Source organism: Fusarium odoratissimum, assembly GCF_000260195.1.
Source record: "Fusarium odoratissimum NRRL 54006 unplaced genomic scaffold supercont1.39, whole genome shotgun sequence".
In the NCBI taxonomy this organism is placed as follows: domain Eukaryota; kingdom Fungi; phylum Ascomycota; class Sordariomycetes; order Hypocreales; family Nectriaceae; genus Fusarium; species Fusarium odoratissimum.
This window is the reverse complement of record NW_022158780.1, coordinates 138,619-159,289: the sequence shown is the minus strand read 5'-3', so window position 1 is coordinate 159,289 and position 20,671 is coordinate 138,619. Positions and strand designations below refer to the sequence as shown.

General features: G+C 48.5%; 9 protein-coding genes across 10 annotated transcripts; 3 read left to right on the top strand and 6 right to left on the bottom strand.

Moving 5' to 3' along the window:
• Positions 1-772: 772 nt before the first annotated feature.
• Positions 773-2,064, top strand: FOIG_14231 (uncharacterized protein; the record flags this gene model as incomplete). Its single annotated transcript, XM_031215443.1, has 2 exons — positions 773-835; positions 889-2,064. 2 exons carry the CDS (start codon positions 773-775, stop codon positions 2,062-2,064), a joined length of 1,239 nt encoding a protein of 412 aa, XP_031054837.1.
• Positions 2,065-2,553: 489 nt separating this feature from the next.
• On the bottom strand, positions 2,554-4,408 carry FOIG_14230 (uncharacterized protein; the record flags this gene model as incomplete). The annotated part of the gene is made up of 6 exons (XM_031215442.1): positions 2,554-2,851; positions 2,906-3,291; positions 3,339-3,713; positions 3,763-4,091; positions 4,146-4,202; positions 4,252-4,408. 6 exons carry the CDS (start codon positions 4,406-4,408, stop codon positions 2,554-2,556), a joined length of 1,602 nt encoding a protein of 533 aa, XP_031054836.1.
• A 648-nt stretch (positions 4,409-5,056) lies between these two features.
• On the bottom strand, positions 5,057-6,645 carry FOIG_14229 (uncharacterized protein). Its single transcript, XM_031215441.1, has 4 exons — positions 5,863-6,645; positions 5,480-5,811; positions 5,336-5,426; positions 5,057-5,286 (listed from the first exon to the last, which is right to left on the bottom strand). Exons 1-4 carry the CDS (start codon positions 6,342-6,344, stop codon positions 5,151-5,153), a joined length of 1,041 nt encoding a protein of 346 aa, XP_031054835.1. The 5' UTR covers positions 6,345-6,645; the 3' UTR covers positions 5,057-5,150.
• A 437-nt stretch (positions 6,646-7,082) lies between these two features.
• Positions 7,083-8,898, top strand: FOIG_14228 (uncharacterized protein; the record flags this gene model as incomplete). The annotated part of the gene is made up of 2 exons (XM_031215440.1): positions 7,083-8,051; positions 8,101-8,898. The coding sequence occupies 2 exons, from the start codon at positions 7,083-7,085 to the stop codon at positions 8,896-8,898; spliced, it is 1,767 nt and encodes a 588-aa protein (XP_031054834.1).
• Positions 8,899-9,120: 222 nt separating this feature from the next.
• Positions 9,121-9,799, bottom strand: FOIG_14227 (uncharacterized protein; the record flags this gene model as incomplete). Its single annotated transcript, XM_031215439.1, has 2 exons — positions 9,121-9,333; positions 9,380-9,799. 2 exons carry the CDS (start codon positions 9,797-9,799, stop codon positions 9,121-9,123), a joined length of 633 nt encoding a protein of 210 aa, XP_031054833.1.
• Positions 9,800-10,054: 255 nt separating this feature from the next.
• FOIG_14226 (uncharacterized protein) lies at positions 10,055-11,782 on the bottom strand (the record flags this gene model as incomplete). The annotated part of the gene is made up of 1 exon (XM_031215438.1): positions 10,055-11,782. One exon carries the CDS (start codon positions 11,780-11,782, stop codon positions 10,055-10,057), a length of 1,728 nt encoding a protein of 575 aa, XP_031054832.1.
• A 544-nt stretch (positions 11,783-12,326) lies between these two features.
• On the bottom strand, positions 12,327-16,788 carry FOIG_14225 (uncharacterized protein). Of its 2 annotated transcripts, XM_031215437.1 has the most exons (6): positions 16,591-16,613; positions 16,243-16,535; positions 16,135-16,187; positions 15,657-16,079; positions 15,394-15,610; positions 12,327-15,332 (listed from the first exon to the last, which is right to left on the bottom strand). In XM_031215437.1, exons 2-6 carry the CDS (start codon positions 16,532-16,534, stop codon positions 12,688-12,690), a joined length of 3,630 nt encoding a protein of 1,209 aa, XP_031054831.1. In that variant the 5' UTR covers position 16,535; positions 16,591-16,613; the 3' UTR covers positions 12,327-12,687. The 2 variants fall into 2 exon arrangements, with proteins under 2 accessions (XP_031054831.1, XP_031054830.1); XM_031215436.1 differs by having other exon boundaries at positions 16,243-16,788.
• A 415-nt stretch (positions 16,789-17,203) lies between these two features.
• Positions 17,204-19,092, top strand: FOIG_14224 (uncharacterized protein). Its single transcript, XM_031215435.1, has 2 exons — positions 17,204-18,339; positions 18,389-19,092. The coding sequence occupies exons 1-2, from the start codon at positions 17,461-17,463 to the stop codon at positions 19,019-19,021; spliced, it is 1,512 nt and encodes a 503-aa protein (XP_031054829.1). The 5' UTR covers positions 17,204-17,460; the 3' UTR covers positions 19,022-19,092.
• FOIG_14223 (uncharacterized protein) lies at positions 19,088-20,593 on the bottom strand. Its single transcript, XM_031215434.1, has one exon. The coding sequence runs from the start codon at positions 20,225-20,227 to the stop codon at positions 19,313-19,315; it is 915 nt and encodes a 304-aa protein (XP_031054828.1). The 5' UTR covers positions 20,228-20,593; the 3' UTR covers positions 19,088-19,312.
• Between the last annotated feature and the right edge of the window lie 78 nt (positions 20,594-20,671).

Genomic DNA, 20,671 nt, shown 5'->3' with positions numbered 1-20,671 from the left:
AGAGGAAGGCCGGTGAGCATATTGGAAGGAGTTTTTAGTTATTGTAGCATAAAGACATCAGAATGCATACGTTTTGTTAGAGATACAGCGCGCGTTCTATCATGATCATCATTGTAATGGAGCGCCCAATGTAGAATATTTCGTACTACACGAACTCATGACTGTAAGAACGCCTCGGTTCTTCATCATCCCGCTAGTCACATCTGTGCATATAGACGAGACTCGGATTGAAACGGGTTAATTAAGAGTGTCGATCTAGAATAAATAACTTGATGATAACTCTTGTGACGATACTTCTCACGTACTGAGCTGCTTGAGAGAACTGACTACAAATCTGAAGAATGCATGCCTGGGTTTCGGATCAAGCCTGAGGCTTCAAGTCAATTTGTCAAAAACTAGAAATACCGAATTCAGTAGCCACGTTCACTCTTCCTCTACGGCGACACGCATCATGTCGATTCAATAGAGGTTCAACTTGTGTCAGGGCTCCATGTTATCTCATAAAGGATTAGCTTTGTCTAGTGAAGTGAGGGGTTGAGCGTGCAGACCGATCTCGGGTTGTGTTGCAGCAGCCCTTCGGTTCGATTCGGTTCGGACTCGGTTTGCTGCTTCGTTGATCTTCGGAACAAGCGATGCTACCGTACCTAGCGTGGTCCCTAAAGAGACCCTAGCCATCACCGTATAAGATGCGATTTGCAAGATCAATATCATTATCATTGCTACTGGCACGAAAAAGTTAAGCGCAATATCTCGATACCATACCAAATTCATCATGGGAAGCATGCCTGAACTACATGTTGTGATTGTTGGTGGAGGCATCGCAGGTCTCGCAACTGTACGTCTGGCGAACCCTTAGAGGCACTAAAACCCCTAGCTAACTAATCCCAGGCCTTTGCTCTAAGACACCCCAACAGACGCATTACTGTGCTTGAGCGCTCTCGTCTACTACGCGAGGTTGGTGCTTTAATCTCACTGCAGCCTAATGCAAGCAAGATCATTACCAAGTGGAAGCTTGATCCCTTCCTTGAGAGTGCCGAGCCTCAAGCCGATCAAGGCTTCAGAATCTTTGATGCAGATGGCAACTTGGTGAGAGAACTTCCCTTCCAGAAGGGACAGTTCGGTGCCGAAAGAATGCTTTATCACAGACAAGATTTACAAGCAGCTCTGGGAACTGCAGCAGCAAGCGAAGAGGCGTATGGTAATCCTGTAGATGTTCGCACAGGTTGCCAAGTTGCGAGCGTCGACTGTGACGAAGGCGTTGTGACAATGGACTCGGGCGAGAAGATTCGCGGCGACCTCATCATTGGTGCCGATGGCATTCATAGTGTTGTGAGAACTGCCGTGGTAGGCGAGAAGAGGAATGCTCTACCGACCGGCACGTCAGCTTATCGAATGCTAATCCCAACTGAGAATCTGGAGGGGCTATCTCTACCAAACCAACTCCTGGATCCCCGGGTGCCTAAGACAACCATGATCATGGGTCACGATCGAAGAGTGATCATGGGACCTGGCAGAAACAGCAAGCTGTACGGTATTGTTGCTTTAGTGCCAGACGAAAAGCTTGCGGAGGAGAGCTCAGACAGCTGGGTTGCTCCTGGAAGCATTGAGAAGCTGTTAGAAGCGTATTCAGATTTCCCTTCATGGCTCCACGATATCTTCAGAGCAGCTCCAGACATCGGCTTGTGGCAGCTCAGAGATATCGATCCTCTGCCACGTTGGGTGAAGGGTCGAACCATCCTGATTGGTGACGCTGCTCATGCCATGCTTCCTACTCAAGGTCAAGGTGCATCACAGAGCATCGAGGATGCGGAGGCTGTCTGCGCGTTCTTGGCCAACGTCCAATCGAGGGACGAGGTCGGCGCTGCTTTGGAAAGAGTCTTTGCTGCCAGATATGATAGAGCATCTCTGATCCAGAAGTTTAGCAGGGAGCAGGCGAAGCCAGCAACTGATGGGGTGAGCAAGAAGGTGAATCTTGATCCTGCTCAGTTTATGAGATATAATTGTGATTATGATGGAGCTGTGGACTGGGAGGGGCGTCAGAAGAAGGGAACCGCAAATCCTTGATGACATAGGTACTTATAAAGAGAATTTGTGATGCCAATATCTTATTTCTTATAACGGATAATTGAGCGGAGCTGTGATAACTCGGCCTTACATAAAACATGCATTCATGTTCTTTCTTATACAGGAGGATTATCAGTAACTGACACTCAGGAGTACACGCCCTTTTCAGTCGGGAACATATCGGGAGGACGACAACCCTGAAAGACTAAAACATATTGCCATTTTATTGAGACCCTATAAAGCTCCCCGGAATTCTAGTCTGTTATCTGATTTGGTACTTTGTCGATACTAGAAGCCTATTGGCCTGATATCTTCTGCATGATGGAGACATATCACTTGATTAGAAAGGTAATGAGAAACTGTTCAGACTGTATCATAATCATATTCATATTAACCACCAAACCCTCCTTCATTCACTCAAAACAGGAACTGACGACCAAAACATGCACTACCGGTGAAACGTCGTAATTATAACCCTTTTGTATAAGTTTACTCGGCCTTGTCCTTGTCCACGCAGTACCTTCCAGTAATCTTTCGGATCTTCTTACCGAAGATGAAGACGAAGATGCCGAGGACTCCAAAAGCACCAGTCAAGCCACCAAAGACACCGAAAGCACCATCGTAACCGTTTTGCTCAATGAAGGGAGTGATTCCGTAGCTGACGCCAAATGACATGATACCACGGACGGCACAGATAATGACCAGGAGGGGACCAGCTCGCTGAGGATAGCTGTCCAGAAGATATGTGATAGCGACAATGTTGGCTCCGACGAACGTGAAGTAGTAACTGTGAATAGTTAGAAATTTGAAGCTTGTGCTTTGAGAAGGGGGAGACACTTACGCAGCAACTGCCCAGACATAGGTGAACCAGTGGTACTTCTCAGGATAGGTGGCACCAAGTCCGTACAAGACGGCAGTAAAGACACCAACGACAATGGGGAAAGCAAGAGGAATCAAACGGATCTCAGGCTCGTGGATACCATTGCGTCGGTTCGCGAACCACTTGATGAGCTTGTCCGAGCCGAAGCCGAAGCAAGGAAGTGCGACGAGCGAGGTGACGATCTGACCGGCGTTGACATAGCTAGCAGATGATTGGGGCCAGTTGTAAGGAGGGCTGGTGACAATAGAGCCATAAGTCGTTCCAATAGCAATATTAACACCAAGAGTAAGACCGTTAAGGCAAAGGGCCCAGAGGACGTTGGGGAAAAGCATGAGGCTAAAGGTTTGCTAGTCCGTGTTAGAGGAGCCTAGACCACGAGTGGCGAATAACTTACGGTGAAAATCTCAACGACCTTGTTCCACTCAGGCTTGCCAACCCAGAGTCTCATATCGGATCGGAATGTGCGAGGGGCAAAGTTGACATAGTCGAGTTCAGGACGCTCAGTGCAGACCTCAACAACGTTCTCATCATCGGAGCTGCCGCCAGCTTGGTAGGCAGACTTGGGACGGTAGTACTTGGTCTCGGGGACGAAGAAGAAGGCAAGGACGAGGGAGACACCGGAGAGGATAGCACCAAGACCATACCACCATTCGGGTGTGATGGCTTCGGCGATGGGACCGGCAAAGATGACGAAGATAGCGGTCAGGATGGTCTGAATGGTCTGCTGGATCATCATGCAGGTACTTCTCTCGTGAAGGAAGAAGATTTCCTATCCAGCCATTAGTCATCGCTAGGTTTGTGAAAGTAAGAGGTATTACCTGTGTGATCATGGGAACAAGAGCTTCACTCTGGCCAGCCGAGAGTCCAAGGATGATACGTCCAGCAAGATGCCACTCATAAGTGGTTGCTCCTGCACAGAGACCAGCGCTGAGGATCATGATGATTGTAGCGGCGAGGAGGACGATTCGTCGACCGACCGCGATACCGAGAGGCATGCCGATGAGGTTACCGATACCCATGAAGAGGGTAGGATAAGTCATGAGGTGAGTGATGTCGGCGTAGCCCTTGCCAACGGCAGCGTAACCAGGGATGTAGAAGCCTAAGAGACCTCCGAATCCTGAGACCAATGCCAGACCGATTGTCGAGACTTGCGGTATGTGAGTTTGCGTTTCTGAGAGACGATCGAGAATTGTACACGTACATAGGGAGATAACAATGAGAACGAGAGCCTTTTGCCACATCTTCATGTTCAAGGGATCTGAGCCGTCAGCAATTGGTTGAGTACTCAAAGAGGAGCATAGTCTTACCCTGAGGATCTGCGGTCGGCGTTGGGATGTAGATGGTCTTTCCTTCTATCAGTTTAACAGTTCCGCTGATCTCAATCTTCGACTTCGTGACCTGAATCACGTCGAGAGAATCTTTCGAGACGCTCTCGACATGATTGACATCGGACTTGGTATCCATGATGCTGGCCTTTGTAGTAGTTGTTCTCTGTTGTTGCGCTGCAGAAGATGCTGGTGAAGAACAATCCAACGAGGCTGCACCGCCAGACTTTATAGAGAAATGGACGAGGCCAAGAGATAACAAAACAAGACAGGAGGTGAAGTCCTTGCGCGCAATCTCATGGTCTTGGCTAGTGCAACTCCCCACAAACCTTGTTTCCCCGCATGGGACCACATCCCGATATCTCGGTACGATTAGTGCGGTTTGCGATGATTTAGGCTAGAGGCATCACGAACCGAGCTGTTACCCCGGATCATACCCCGGATTATGGTGTTGCTACCGAACCGGATCCAGACTCTTGCGAGCCCCCCATGCCAAGTTCTGGGCAGACTTGGCCTATCATGAACTATTGATTGGCAATGTCACGAAGAAGTCGTTATTCGAAGTTATGTGTTTATGTGTAATTGGAACTCGAACCGACAACCTTGCCAATTCTTGGCCAAGATTCCACCAAATTTGCAAAGATGATCCGAAGGCTCAACAACCAATATTTTCAACTCATGGGCCTACATCCTAGGCAAAATCGATCTTCTGTGATCTTCTCTGGGCCAAGCTCATAACTGTTTAGATTAGATTTAGCACAGACACGAAAAAGGGCAGCTGTTTGTATGCAGAAAAAACTGTATTGCGAAAAGTCTTAGATACTGTAACAAAATGATCTAGGCTACCATTCTCCCCCACGACCCATTCCCAATATTTTCCATCATTCATCATAAGACTTAACACCTGCCAATCGAAGTATCTGATCCGTTACTTCGGGCTTCTCAAAAGGTTCTGTACGGTACTTAGGGCAGATCTCGCCATTCCTCATAGGCTTCTCCTGGGCGATGCGGATGTTGCTAGAAACGAGTTAACGACGAGCAACGAAAACACCAATCATTTACTAACCAATGAGGCCAATGTGTAGTGCCCATGTAGTTGTTGAAGCAAAAGGATTTGGCCTTAAGAGCTTCCTCTGTTGCGAATTGTCGTGGTGTCACTTTGAGGTTGGTGTTAGTCAAGGTCCGGGCCAACTTGGGACACGCAACTTACTGCAGATGTACTGCACATGTCGGATCTGATCGCCCTCAGGGAATCGAGCATAATGCATGGTACGAGAGTCCCAAAGAACAAAATCACCGGGCTCCATGTCAACCTTGTACATAGTGCATCCTCGCTCCTCAAACCACTTGACGTCCTTCTCGCTGAAGATGAACAAGTCCATGTACTTGATCTCAGGAGGAGGAGCATCCTCATGATCAGCGGAGTCGCGCTTTTGAGCAAAGAACTCATTGAAGAGCTTGGAAGAGCCCTTCATGAGCATGAGACCACCGTCCTTGGGGCCGTTGGGGGCAAAGTTTAGAAGACCCTGCACGGCTTGCATGCTTTAGGTTCGGGTTAGCAAAAAGTTGGGGTAATTCGGAAGGATTACTTACCCCTTGCGCTCGGGGTTTTGATCGCAGTGAGGCCAAGGGCTCCAAGTGATATCGGTTCGGTTAGGCAGGGAGACATTGAGACCGTCAAAAGAGCACAGGAGCTCCTTGGTTCCCCAGAGCTTCTCAAAGATCTCAACAACCTTGGGCTCGGTGCGTGCTTCCCAAGCCATCTTCTCGTGGGTAGCGCCGTATCCGTAATACATACCTCCCTTGAAGGAGACAGGAAGATGATCCGCATTCCAAGTGCTGGGGTCCTTCTCATCAAAGCCAAGCTCGAACTTCTTGAGCCACTCAATCTGCTTGTCGCAGTAGTATTGAGCTTTCTCTTTGCTGATGACATTCTTGATCAGAACACAGCCTGTCTTGTGGAACTCATCTCTCCAGTCGCCGTAGACGACATTGGGGTCAAACTCGACGAGATCCTTGGTCTCGAAGCGAGCAGCGACGGTCTGCTCCATCTCCATTGTAGTAGTGGTAGACATGATGGATTGTGATGAGAATGATACAATGAAGTGAGGATGGAAGTGTGATGTTTGATGATGAAGCGCTAAGAATGGATTGAGGCTGAAGGTTCCTTAGTTATATCTCTGATCCGGGGACTCAGAACGCGGAGATCTGGGGTAATGAGGGCTCTCTCGGTTCGGAATCATCTTTTGCTGACTGGCGAGGCGAAAGGCAAATTCTGTCTCACTAATTTTCGGTCCGGCCTATTTCGTTTCGGTTCGGATTTGGAGACTTCTCCTCATTGCAGTCTCGACCTCGGATATTAACTCAGATGACCGTTGCAAAAGCCACTTGATAAAGGAAAACAGTTCGCCTAGCGCGGGGTCTACAGGGTCTAGACAGTGGAAGAACCAATGATAAGACAAGGAATAAGGACGATGATATCCGCCTGGGGTTGCATGATCAACCGCATTGCGTCTCCGCGATCTTCCCCTCAATCTCCCCGTGGGGTCTTTCAGCCCGAACCGAACCATGCGGATCCAGAAAATTAGTGACTTTGGCTTTCAACTCCGCAGTGAATCTTGAGATAATTATTGAAGGTGAAGGGAGCTTAAAGATACGCTTCAATCTCTTGTCAACAGTAGCCAGTCAAATACCTTGTCAATTCTAATCATTGTATTCACCCAGAACTTATTCGCAGAAATCAGTACAAAGACGTTTTTCATTACCTTTGAAACATCCATTTTCCCTCATTTCTCCGCTTCCCTATCACCAACATGCCGCCTCCCGTTCAGGTTGCTTACAAGCCTCTCAACAAGCCTGAGGTTGGCGACAATGGCTACGTTGAGCCCACTCCAGGAAAGTCTGAGGTGCTAAAGAAGGGCTCTAGACCTTTCGATGCAAGACCTCTTGACTCTGATGTCCGCATTGATCACGATGTTGAAATCGTTGTCCGTGACGGCTGCCGCCTCTATGTCGATATTTATCGCCCCACGGGGTCTGAAAAGGTGCCTGTCATCATTTCTTGGTCTCCCTATGGCAAGAAGTACTCGGCCATTGATATGATCTTCAACGTGTGCACTTGGGCCTGCTGTCTCACAAAAGACGATGTCAGTGGACTGGAAAAGTTTGAAGGTCTTGACCCTGCTTGGTGGGTAAACCAAGGCTATGCAATTGCACATGTTGATGCCCGCGGAGCTGGTAATAGCGACGGCGATGCATGCTGTATGGGTGCACAAGAAGCAGAGGACGCCCACGATGTCATCGAGGGACTGGCTAAGCTTCCTTGGTGCAACGGCAGCGTCGGCATGGCTGGCAACTCATACCTGGCCATTATGCAATGGCAAGCTGCTGCACAGAATCCCCCTTCGTTGAAGGCAATTGCGCCTTGGGAGGGATCTGGAGACATCTTCCGCGAGCAGTTCTGCAGAGGTGGCTGGTTCACTATGAGCAACTTCGATCTTATCACAACTCTTGTCATCAAGGGCCAGCACGGCGTGGAGGATTTTGCTGAGATGTATCGAAGAAGTCCTCAAGCTAATGCCTACTGGAACGACAAGCGTGTGGATTTCTCCAAGATTAACATTCCTGTTTTTATCACCGGTTCGGACCTAAGCCAAATTCACACCATGGGTGCTGTGCGTGGCTGGATGGAGTTGGGAAGTGACAAGAAATGGATTAAGTGGTGTGGACACCAGGAGTGGTTTGAGCTTTACTCGGTGAAGGAAAGCTACCCCGAGCTCAAGGTCAATGCTTTTGTTCTACGCTATATGATATCTGCTGACATCGCCATAGAAATACTTCGACAAGTACCTCAAGGGTATCGATAACGACTGGGAGGAGACACCCCGAGTGCGATGGACAACTCTTCAGTTTGACGAAGGAAAGGTCAAGAGCAACATTGAGCTCCCCGACTTCCCTGTCCCCGATACCGACTATCGCTCATTCTACCTCGGAGACAATGATACACTTCTAGATAGCGCACCATCTTCAGGTATCAAGACCTACAACTCTGAAGATCGCTGGTCCATCGCCAAGTTCCGATACACTTTCGACAAGCACACAAGAATAATCGGAATGCCCAAAGCGGAGCTATACGTGAGCTGTGATGATTTAGACGACATGGTTGTCTTTGTACAAGTCCGCAAGCTCGACAAGAACGGCAAGGAGTTGAGCCACTTGCAGTTCCCTATTGAGAAGACTCCCGTGAAGTCGGTTGACGCAATGGACGAGAAGGATCGCTCAAGTCTTACATTACACAACGGTGCTATGGGTATTCTGCGAGCGTCACAACGGAAGATCGATGAGAAGCGATCGATACATCCTCAGTTCCCCTTCCACCCTCACGATGAGGTGCAGAGGATTCCCAAGGGTGAGGTGGTCAAGCTCGACATTGGGATCTGGTGCATGGGAGTGGACTACGAGGAGGGTCAGACCCTTCAGGTTGATATCTTGGGGCAATACCCCGGGTTCACTGAAGTTGCTGCCTTCTCCAAGCCAAGGCCAGATAGTGAGAAGAACAAGGGACAGCACAAGATTCATTACGGCGGAGAGTATCCTAGCAAGGTTATCATTCCCATTGTAAACGTTTGAAGATAGGAAGGTTACGAGATAGATTATAATCATAGAGCATTGGTCTTACTGCAGATATTATCATAAACCTAGAAATCTGTAACGCTTTGGATTTTGGGTTACATAAACCTAGTTCAAAGAGCCAGGAACTTCTATTATAAAATCTTGTTTACAATCGTGGGGAACAAGTATCTAATGGCCATAAAGAGAGCCTTCCTATCTAAGTAGAGGGGCGAGGTGTCGCTAGACGGCAAACGGGTCTGATTTGGGATCGGTGTTGCGGACATACTCAGAACCATCTGCAGTGTCATCTGCGATCTCCTGTCCATACTGCTCTGCAATGAAAGCATAGATCATATCAATACCTGCTGAGATTCCAGATGAAGTCCAAATATTGCCATCGACAACCCATCTTGCGTTTCGCACCCACTTGACATTGGGCCCTTGCGTCTCAACCTATCGTTGATTAGTAAGAAAGCATCCCGGAATCAGTGTAGCATACCCAGTCAAAGGACCTCTTATTCGAAGTTGCTTCCTTTCCATCAAGCAGGCCCGACTGGGCCACGATGGCACTGCCAGTGCAGACAGTCAGAAGGAACCTCAGTTTAGGGTATCTCTCCTTGACAAATTCCCGGACTCTTTTCACATTTTCTGGATTTCGCGAGCCTCTTCCCCCGGGTACGAGCAGGACTTCAATATCTTCCGGTGCATTATCATAGGTATGAGTTGGGACAACACTTTGTCCGATACGGCCAGGAGAGTCATCTTCTAACGTAGACACAGGATCGAGAGAAGTATGAAGGAGTGAGAGCTCGAGAGGTTGGCGCTTGGATGTGAAGTTTAGGACGTCCAAAGGGCCAAACACATCTAGGGCTTGGAACCCAGGAAACAATGCGACAGCATACTTGGTAGGAGGAGACATGCTTCAGAATCAATTCAAATGACAATCAGAGCACGGCTGGCTTATTGTAAGAGTCGGAATTATGGCGACAGTGAGGGGTAAGCAACTCGTGAGCGATTTGTCAGCATCGAGAATGAGTCAATTAAAATCCGATGTCAGGCGGATATCTGACTGTATTGCCAGATTGATATGATATGCATAAATATCTTGATTTCTACAGGAACAAGTTCCATTTGGTGCGACTTCTACCGGACATCCCTTCGGTGACAGACAGCCTTAGACGACCCGACCCTTGGTCTGCTTAATGTTGATGATGTTAATGTTCTTCCACATGACTACCCCAAGAATTCCAAGGGCCCAGACGGCAGTGCCAGCAATGAACAAGTATTTGTGTGCGTCGCCATAGGCATGTTGGATTGCCAGCCGAGTCGGAGATCCAACGGGGTAAGATAGTTGGGTCACAATGTCCATCGCAATCATGGGCAGATTAGGAAGATCCTCCTCAGGGAGATACTCCGCAAGCTTCTTGGGGAGAATATCTTGCCAGATAGCAGATGACACAGTCAATCCAACGGCCGATCCAATACTGGCACACATGGAGACCAGCGCGATAGACACGGCAAAATACTGCTGCTCTTGGACAGCGGCAAGAATGGCGATCTCGGCAGTAATCATGATGGCGCCGCTTCCAAAGGCGATAAATATTTGAGACATGGCGATGTAGCCAATACTTTGATCAGGTTGACGGAAATAGATCATCAGGCCAGATCCGAGGATGGATAGAGGAAGCGCCACGTAGAGTGTGACAGCTTTATAGTTCCCAGTGTAAGACATCACCATGCCGACGAAGATGGCGAAAATGAAGCCGCCAACGGTGTATGTTGATACAACGTAGCTAGCACGTGTGACGCTAAGGTTGTTGACGACCTGGAGGATGGAGCTGAAGTACATGCCCCAACACATGTAGCTGAAGAAGAGGGTGAAGGAGAGGAGACAAGCACCAGCCACTGTGCGATCCTGAAGAAATCTCCAAGGGATAAAAGAAACTTTGGCGAAGAACCTTTCCCAAATGCCGAAGAAGATTAGAAGTAGGATCCCGAAAACAAAGAAACAAATGATCATGGTTGAGCCAAATCCTTTAGCTTGCAAGGCGTAGAGATTGAATGGCAGAAGGAAAAGGGCAACTCCAGCAGACAGGCTAAGAAGACCAACAACGTCAAACTCGCGAATGTAGTAAGAAAAGCCCTGCGATTCTCGCTTCGGAATGATGCCTTGCTTCTTGGCTCTCAGGTAATGATGCATGAAGAGGCCAAACAAGGGAATGGTAACACCTGGAACAAGGATACTCTCCATGCCGAAGGCCCATCTCCAACCAGCCCCGTTCAAGAATGCCGTAGAGATTGGACCACCCAGCCATGCTGTAATGATGCTCGGAGAGCCGCAAAGAGACTGGATTAGACCTCGATGCCGAAGAGAGGTAGTATCAGCGATAAAGACGCTAAGACTGTAGCCAACTCCATTGATGCCAACGGTGTAAAAGACTTGGGATGCAGCATAAGCTTCAACATTGTTGCAGGCGGCCGACATGATCAGTCCAAGAGTTGCAAGAGTAGCGCAGAACAAGAAGCCCTGAGGTCGGCCGAAGATGTCGAGAGTCTTTGCGATACTCAGATTGGTGACACCTCCAATGACAGAGCTCATCACGCTCGTAGTCGGCGTGAGAGAGTGCATTGCGAAAGCGGATGTGACATATGGGATCAAAGCGCTGCTGATACCCGAGACAAGACCTTGGACGAAGTAGACGAGCCAGATCAGAACAAAAGCGACCATCAGCGCGGTTCTGGACCACGAGAGCGTAACGGCCTCGATGTTTTGTACGCCATGCTGGAAGTTGACGTCTATCGCATCGTTGACAGAACTTTCTGTGTCTCTATCAGGGCCGTCGTGGGGATTGTTGTGGACGTGGTGCAGCACTTTCGTATCGGAATCGACCGTGGAGGACATGATGCGAGAACAACAGTAGGCAGGGATGCCAAGGCTACTCGAAGATGACTGTACTGATTGAGATTGAATAAAGACAAACTGGTCAGGTTTGGTGGATGATTGAGGTGAGAAAGGCAGTCGTTATGGAGGGAAAAGATCGAAGGTAGGAGTGTAAAAACGCGACTTCACATTTAAAGGACCCATGGTATTGTTGCCACGACAAAGATACCGCAGAAAACGTGAATCTAAAACAGATACCTTCTCATTCTCACCCTGTCTCAAGAGATCTGATTGACAAAATAACCCTTGCAGCTGGTGCTGGTATCAACATCATGCTGATGCCCACCAATCAAGATTTAGCTCAAATTCTCTCAAATCACCAACACAGCGAAAATTTCGTTCCAGCCACCTGCTATCTTATCCACACAACCCTTGGAGCTTAGTGTTATCGTATCGCCAAGCCTTGAAAGCTAATTGTCTAGATCATCGTGGCATGCGATGGGATGGAGCTTGCATGTGCAGGACTAGCGCTTGGGTCTGCTCGGGTATGAGCAAGTTGTTGTTGGCGCTGTCTTGAGGACCCCCTGTATTGACGCAGAGCTAATTTGAGCTGCCTGACAGCTGACAGGGCTAGATTATCCTTGTGAATCAAACTGTTGTTGAGGTTCATAGCTGGAGACCTTTCAACAGCGAGCGTGCAGAGATTGTCTACCTAAGTTTAGTCCAAAGGGCTGTCTAAGCTTATCATAAATTATCCTAAACTTGTCCAAGTGTTTCCATCCTTTAGGAGGATGATAGAAACTCAACTTGCCGCTCAGTTTCGAGCTTAGTTGGAAGAAGTGCAAGGCAAATCTTGTCTCTCTATCATAAATCTCTCAGTATCTATGCAGATTACTCCTTATACTCGAGCTTGTCCAACCTAGAGCTCAAACTCGCTTATGATCCAACAGGACTGCATACTTAGTGAACTCTTCATCACTCATGAGCATGTTTAATTCCTCCGGCAAGGTTCCGAGCACGAGTTCTACGCCACCATCCTTTCTCATCGGAGAGATGACCAAGAACCGGAATCGTCTATGGCCACGTTCAATCTGTGGCCGCATTGCTTCCGGGCTACCCCCTTCAAAGAATGAGTCACCAAATGAGACGTCGCTTGTCTGAAACAGCATCATGTTGGATATCATGGCGTTCATGTGCTCGAGACCCATGTTTGCTGTTGCAGGCTTGCTATAGTCTGTCATAGAACGCAATAGAGTAAATGTGTCATGGACGACTGACGGTGTGATTCGTGCAGCTGCCTCTCGGATCACGCGCGCAATCTGTGAGATGTTGGTTTCGGGAGAGCAGAGCGTTTCGATAGGCATGACGGGGCGGTTCATAACGAGCAAACTGCCCATGTAGGACGACGGTAGCAGTGATGAGAAGTAAGCCCGACCGTCAATTGGCATTTCGAGAATTGACAGCTCGTCAGGCTGAAACGTCTGGTTCCTGATCTCCTTAGCCACTTTGTATCTAGATCTGATCGATGCACGCCAGAAAAAGGCTTGCACAATATCAATCACTGATACAGTGACACCCTTGACCCCAGTGTCTGAGAGAGCTTCTTGCTTTAGTCTATGGATACTCTCCCCCGAAAGAAGGAAGACTGTAGTATTAAGCGATCGCTCGCTTGGAGCAGCGGGCCATACTGAGCTTCCAGGGAACACAGGGGCAGGAGGAAGAGTATTCTGCGTAGCACGGGGCTTTTCAGCAGCCATGATCTCGTTGTGAGAAGCTGTCCCATTGCGCAAGTTGACGCCAATCTCGGTTGTGAATGGAAGAAAGCCCCAAGTGCCAGGATCAACCTCATGAACCGGCTTCGCATATCCTTCCTGCTCCCAAATAATCTCAGGAAGATCATGATTGAAGCTTTCGGGGTCAAACCAGTCACATGTCGCCGTCTCATCGCCGTCAAGATACCGACAGCACTCAGCCCATACTCTAATTGCTACCATGACGCCAACGGCATCAAGACAAGTATGAATGAAGTTGGTAGCCAGAATACACCCCCCTCCAACGAAATTGGCTTGTGCGACAAGTATATCTGCTGGCATTGGAGGGAAAGGTGGGCAATCCAGGACAAGGTCATCGCTGAACAAAGATGGCGAGAAGTCCGCTTGACGCATCTCCTGAAATGACGGAAGGACCTGAGAAAGGTCTTTGTACAGCAACTGTCTGGGCTTGGAAGAGGCTGATAATGGGTAAGGAGGGATTGTAATACGATATTCGCCTTTCTTATACCCAAACTCGTGCTCTGAGGCAAGCATCATCTTCCCGTCAAGCTCGGGAATGATCTCAAATGCGCGAACAAGCCCAGCTTGTAACTTGGCAAAGGCTTCTTCGAAGCTGACACCTGGCCGAAGAGCGAAGTAGAAGTTGAGACCCATGTAGTGATTAGGATTGACAGCGTCGAACGGGTTCATTTTGGATCCCAGACGTCGCTTGCGATCAGCTATAATATTCTTCATCTTTTCCGACTCCATGTCTGAACATGGTGTTTCCGCCGTTGTATTTGTCTCTGCATCGCTCACTGAATCTGCCGCGATCTTCCTGGCCTTATCCCCTTCTAAGATCTTGAGAAGCTGGACGGAGAATTCCTCTATTGTTGGATGTGCATATAGATGGCGGGGAGCGAGTCTCTCCTCAAGCCCTGTAACGGCACGGATAATTCTGATGACGCGAAAAACGAGAAGAGAGTCCAAGCCGAGGTCAAAGACGTCCTCGCCGGCCGGAAAATCGTCAACCTCTGGCAAAACAGACCGCATAACACGAGAGACCGAGTCGCTTATGGTGTCAATTGATGTAGTGTCGATCGAGAATGCATCAAAATCCTCATCCTCAGCTTCTTCATCTCGAGAGATATAGAAGCGCTCGATGAAATCTGCATACAGATCTAGAGTGGCGCGGCGTTTGATGGTCTGTTTGTCTGTCCGGATGAAGGGCCTGTCTGCCTCCGAGAAGGCTATATACTCTCTTTGGAGTCGGGTCTTCTGGAAAGTGGAGTTGTTTGCCCTCTCGACGATCGCCCAGATGCTATCGAACAACTCGTTGTTCTTCTCACTGTGGTCCTTGAGCTCAATCAGAAGACCGGCTTGGGGCTTCCCGGTGCCGATCATTAGGCAGCCTTCGACTGCAGGATGCGTCGTGACCAAAGCCTCTGTGTCCAAGGGAGAGATCTTGTAGCCGTTGGAAAGGACAACGACATCATCACTTCTGCCGCTAAAGGCCCAAAGGTTGGGCTTCGTTGGGTGTCTGATGTAAAGATCCTTCAAATTGACCGAGTCCTGGTCAGGGAAGGTATAGAATATGCCCTGGAAAAGAGCCCAGTGCTCGTTGCGGTGTACCCAGTGTTCGTATACACCAGGCTGCACCTCTTTGAACTCAAATCCTGAGTAGGGATGAAAAGCAAACCAATGCCAGTCTTCTCTCGGAACCCAAAGATTGCCGATGAAGAGACCTTCCGTTGTGCCCGTGAGGTTGAGTACCCTGACTACTTCATTGACCTTGGAGACAATGACAGGGCTGACGGGACCTGAAGATGAGGGTCAGTGATTCACGCCCACGGCCATTTGATATGGATTAAAACTACTGACCGCCGGAGGCACAAATGAACTTGGATGACTCGAATTTGGCCAAGACTTCTGGGTTCTCGCCTAGTTCGTCCACAAGTGAAGGCACCATACTCCAGATGTCGATATGATCGGCGAGTGACTCGATCAGTCCGAGATTGGGTAAGACGCCCGAAGGTCCAAGAATACAATGAAGATTGAATAAGGAAGGCATAAGTATATCCATAATTACACCGGCGCCCTATCTTCGTCGTTAGCTGGAGCAGCTTGCCCGCAGGTACACTTACATGGCTCATCGGAAAGGAGGAGTAGATCCTATCACCTTCGTTCCAATTGTCCGTCCAAGGAGCCAATCCACCATCACCTTCAATGGGAGGCAGCAGTCTCACGGCATCCATGGTACCGATCAAGCCGTGTGTCCATAGAATCGGCTTTGGCACGCCAGTAGTTCCCGAAGTGTGCAATATGCAAAATGGCTCGTTGATGACACTCTCGAAAGCCTTACCAAACACGAATGGCTCCGTTGACTCGGCTTCCAGAAGCTCATCTACACTTGGGAGTTCGAGAACTCTCATGTACTTCTCCTGTAAAATCCCTTCCACTAGGGGGAGCATTGCTTGCTCTCGGGGCTTCACCCAAATACTGCAATCTGAAGCATTGAGAACAGCTAATGCACCGGTGATATTGTTCTTGGGTGAAAGGAAGAGGGCCTGTTTGAACTCATTTAGCATCGTTTGTACGATAATGGGTTCTAGGACAACTTACAGCACAGCCAGCCTTGACAGCACCATAGGTTAACAGCACATGCCGAATGTCATCTGAACCTGTGTGAGATCTATGTATGTAATTCATGAAAGTCGGGTGTGTACTTACGAGGTCCGATGTAACCCAAAGCTTGGATCTTCGGCGGCTTCTGTGTTACAGCATGCTCATGTGCCAGATCGCCGTTCGGATCTGCATTCATTTCATTGAGATGCTTATGGAGCCACCATGCTGTTTTGTCAACGGCCCGTCCAAAGGCTTGTGCAGTGATATGCTTAAACTTTGGGGCACCATCGGAAAGGCTGGCAATGGAGTAGACAACGCGTTCTGGATCCGCCACCGCCAGGCGATCAAGAATCTGGGGAATAAGTCTCCTCCCATATAAGGAATCAGTGTCAACCATTCTGAGCAATAGATGAGGACCTTTCAAGATAGGTGAATGATACACAGAGACCTTACGGTGAGTTTGGCAGTGTCGGCCTTATCTCGATGTTAAATTGACGAAGTGACACGTAAAAAATATGTGAGACCTTGATCCTAGGCGCCAGAAATCTTAGAGCGGCTTTAGATGAGTTTATCATAATAAATCCTAAACTTTGGCAATTTGTTTTCTTCACCCTAAAGATACTTTAAGGACCCGCATTATCTTCAGATGGGTTTTATTCGGCATAGGGGCTGGAGAGTTCGAGTCCCATCCAGTTTAAACATGTGGTATGATGAGAAACGAACTCATTCTCGCTCACAAGAAGCTTTCTTTTTTTTCGGTTAACGCCACCAACCAGAAGCTCATATGCCATCCTTGTGTATAATTTCACAAAATCAACAATTGGCGACGCGACATTTGAGCACATTGTTTAGTGTCTTGATGCATGTAACTTGCTCAGTTCCCCCTGTCCACGCTTGATCACCCCGGATCATGAGCATATAATCAGCCTCAAGTGGATACCCGTTGCGCAGTTTCTCACAGCCACGCTGAAACCCCCTGCCGGCTATACGAGACCCTGCTTATCAAATCACAGACTCAACACAGTTGATGTTCCTGCAGTTTGTCACTTCAGTACATACCCCGACACCAGATTATCGTCAGATCGGTCGAATCCTCTAGCTGAATTGGTCATCAAGACTTTCTTCTGGTGCTGAGGCTTGACCCTGCACATTTCGGCTTCATATTTAATATCCCTGGAAACTTTTAGTTGGGCTCAAACTTTAACCGCTTGGCATATTTCCACCACGAATCCAACATATCAACGAAAAGTGGTTCATCCTGAAACCCAACACGGATGCCGTGCTACCTCGACGCATCTTAGTCTCAAGACATACTCCATTTCCATGCAGATAATACCGTCGTATCCTGCCTTCGCGAACCAACACAGCATGTCTGTGACTTCTAAATTTGTCTCGGATGCTTCTGTCCAGGAACAGGCCAGCATTTGCAAGTCAGGAGCAGACTCGACAGTACGACCTGTTGCAGAGCAGCAGGACACAGATCCGTCTGTGCACGCAGTCTCCTCCAAGATCTTGGATATCATCTTCGAATATGCCTTGAACAAATTCAGTGACAGCAAAGAAAGGCTTGAGGCTGGTAGGCCGAAATTTTTGTCCGTCGTGGGCAAGTTCGTGACTGCTAGTACGAGAGTTGAGATGTGCCTACCAGCATTTCCTTTCAAATCAGCAAACAAAGCCTACAAGGTTTTTGGCATATTACCCGACAAAGCGGAGGAGATTGCTTTAGATCGGCTCAATACTATGTGTATCCGCATTGGCGAGATCTACCAGCCTGGCGCTCAATGCACTATCATCTCAGATGGCGTTGTCTACAACGACCTGTTGAGCATTCCTGATCGTGACACCTGGGCCTACGGACAGGCTCTTCGAGAGTTAGCTTCTAAGAAAGGGTTGCAGCACATATCCTTTTCCAGGATCCGAGACTTGGTCGACCTTCCTCTGCCAGCTGAGATGCATGAGATTGCCTATGTCGCCAATGCGACTAATTTCCGCCGAGCCCTTCTCAACCGCTTCGGTAAAGATGATATCGACATTGACAAAGAGATTGAGAAAGACCCTGACACCAAGATGACTTACCTTGGATATCGGCGGTTCCTTGAATCTGATCTGAAGCATATCTTTCCGGTTGGCAATGGACGAACAGCAAATGCATATCGCAGAGATGTGAGGTATCTTGCGAAACAAATGTTGATCCGAGGTTACGTAAGTGGCATGAAATACGTCTCTCCAACCAGTTCTGACAATCTAATAGGCCTTTGCTGCTGCTGTCAAGCACAGCTTCCCTTACCACCTGCGACTGTCTATTCACCAATCTACTGGTGAGCACAAGATATCTATGAGCTTGCTCAACACCAAGACGGGTTTCACTACACCGTGGCACTGTTGTATTGCCCTGACAGCAAGAGGAGAATGGACCAGTGCTCCAAAGGGAGAGTACCTGAAAGACCCAAATATGAAGATTATCCACGAGAATGGTCGACCTAGCTACTTCCAAGAGATTGTTGGCAGTAACAAGCCTCATCAACAGGCTGAAACAGGGACCAGAGAGGTGAACAGCAGTGAGAGCCAAAGTAATGCACCGCATACTGAGCTTCAAGAGCCAGTCAACTTGTCCCTGACAGAGACAGAGAGAGAAAGGGTAGCTGCACTTGCAAGATTCATGATGTCGGCCGACTTCAAGCAAAATGACGAAATGGTGAAGTCAGGTCAACCAGGTATGGATAAAGCCCTAGACTGCAACTCAAACGAGCTCAGCACAATGGCATGGCTCAAAGAGCTAATAAATGCCGTGGCCAGAGACACTGGAGGATATAACGAAAAGGTCACTGGTGTGAATTATCAAGAGATACTAGTGAACGGCGCACACCAGCTTTCAAATACCTAAAGCCATTCAGGTCACAGCTGGGTCTGATTTCTTCAGGTAGAAGGGTGAACTGAGATAGAAGATCATGGCCGTATAAGTAGTAATAGACAGACTTTTCTCGTTTCCTGAATGTATACTGCCTGTTCAAAGTTAAGATCCAGTTCCCTGGAGACACGCTGTGGAAGAAGTCTCTTTCACATACTGCTGCACGTTGACAAGGTTTATTTCTTAGTCTTCTTGTAACCCAATAACCATTCATTCGTACCCGAAAAGCATCTTTACTAATTACTTCCATTTTTCTATGTAGCTACTCTACTCATCCTTGACACTTCTCATGACTCTCTGAAGCCAGTTGGCTTTCGCCATATTAGCCACATGAATAAGTGGCATGTTAGGATCGTCCATCATATCGAATCCATGCCAAGCTCCGGGCCAGATGTGAAGTTCGCATGTTGATCCGCCTCGCCACATCTTGGTTGCATAAGCAACGGCAACATCGCGGAAGACTTCACATTCCCCAGCATCGATATATGCAGCTGGTAAACTCGACAGATCAGTCTCTCTTGCGGGCGCTTGATAAGGTGTAACATGTTCTGATCCTCGTGCATCACCCAGGATAAGATCCCAAATGGCACGAAGCCATGCTGTACTGGCAGGGTTACCGTATTCGAATTGCTGATCAGCCAAGCTCTCGCATCTATCATCCAAGAGAGGCGAGTAAAGCATTTGAGCTTTGATTGGGATAGCTGGGCGCTTCCTATCACGAGCCATAAGGCACGTAGCAGCTGCAAGGGCGCCTCCTCCGGACACTCCAAACACGACAATGGCAGCTGGGTCAATTCCAAGACTCGAAGCATTCTCAGAAACCCAAACAAGCCCCGCATAACAGTCTTCAGCTGGGCCAGGCGCGCGCGTCTCGGGAGCGAGGCGGTGTTCCACGGAGACAACAACGCAATCGATCCCTTTCAGAAGATCAATCACAGGCGTGACGGCAGTGAATCTGTCACCACTAACCATCCCGCCACCGTGAATATGATACAAGACTGGCCTTGGTGCCTTTGATGGCTCATTGGGTTCGAACACTGACAAGGTAATTATATTGTTGTCAGGTCCTGGAATTGAGTGCTCTGTATGACTCAAGTGCGGATTGTCTCGAAGGACAGTCTCCGCATTGAAGATGAATGAGCCGTGGGAGCATTCCTGTTCGCCACTCGCGACTCCGCGCATCAAGTTTAGGTCAAACTCTTCAGGGAATGAGGCAGAGTCCAACTATGGTGCCAGGTCAGGGTCGTAAATCGGACGAGGTATCTTGATCCTCGAGTCAAGCTTTGCAGCTTGTGAATATGGGAAGGGGTATGTCATGTCGATGAGAAATGATAAAGATTCGCAGGAATTAACAGTGTTCAATTCTTGTCAGCCAAGTTATTAGCACCTTGAGATGAGCTATTCGCTAAACAGAGCTGACAGGATGTCAGAAGATACGTGCAGAAAGAGGTGCGTATATGCCCGCAGTGTTCTCGTTCTCGAGCACACATCTTCCAGAAGTCGCCTTTTGCGAACGATGGGTGCCCCTCAGTTCAATTCGAATTTTAGGTGGATACTGGCCCTGGATGAGAAGATTTGAGTCGATTTCGCCCTGTGCATGAAGCTATCGTCGATAAGGCAAGCCCC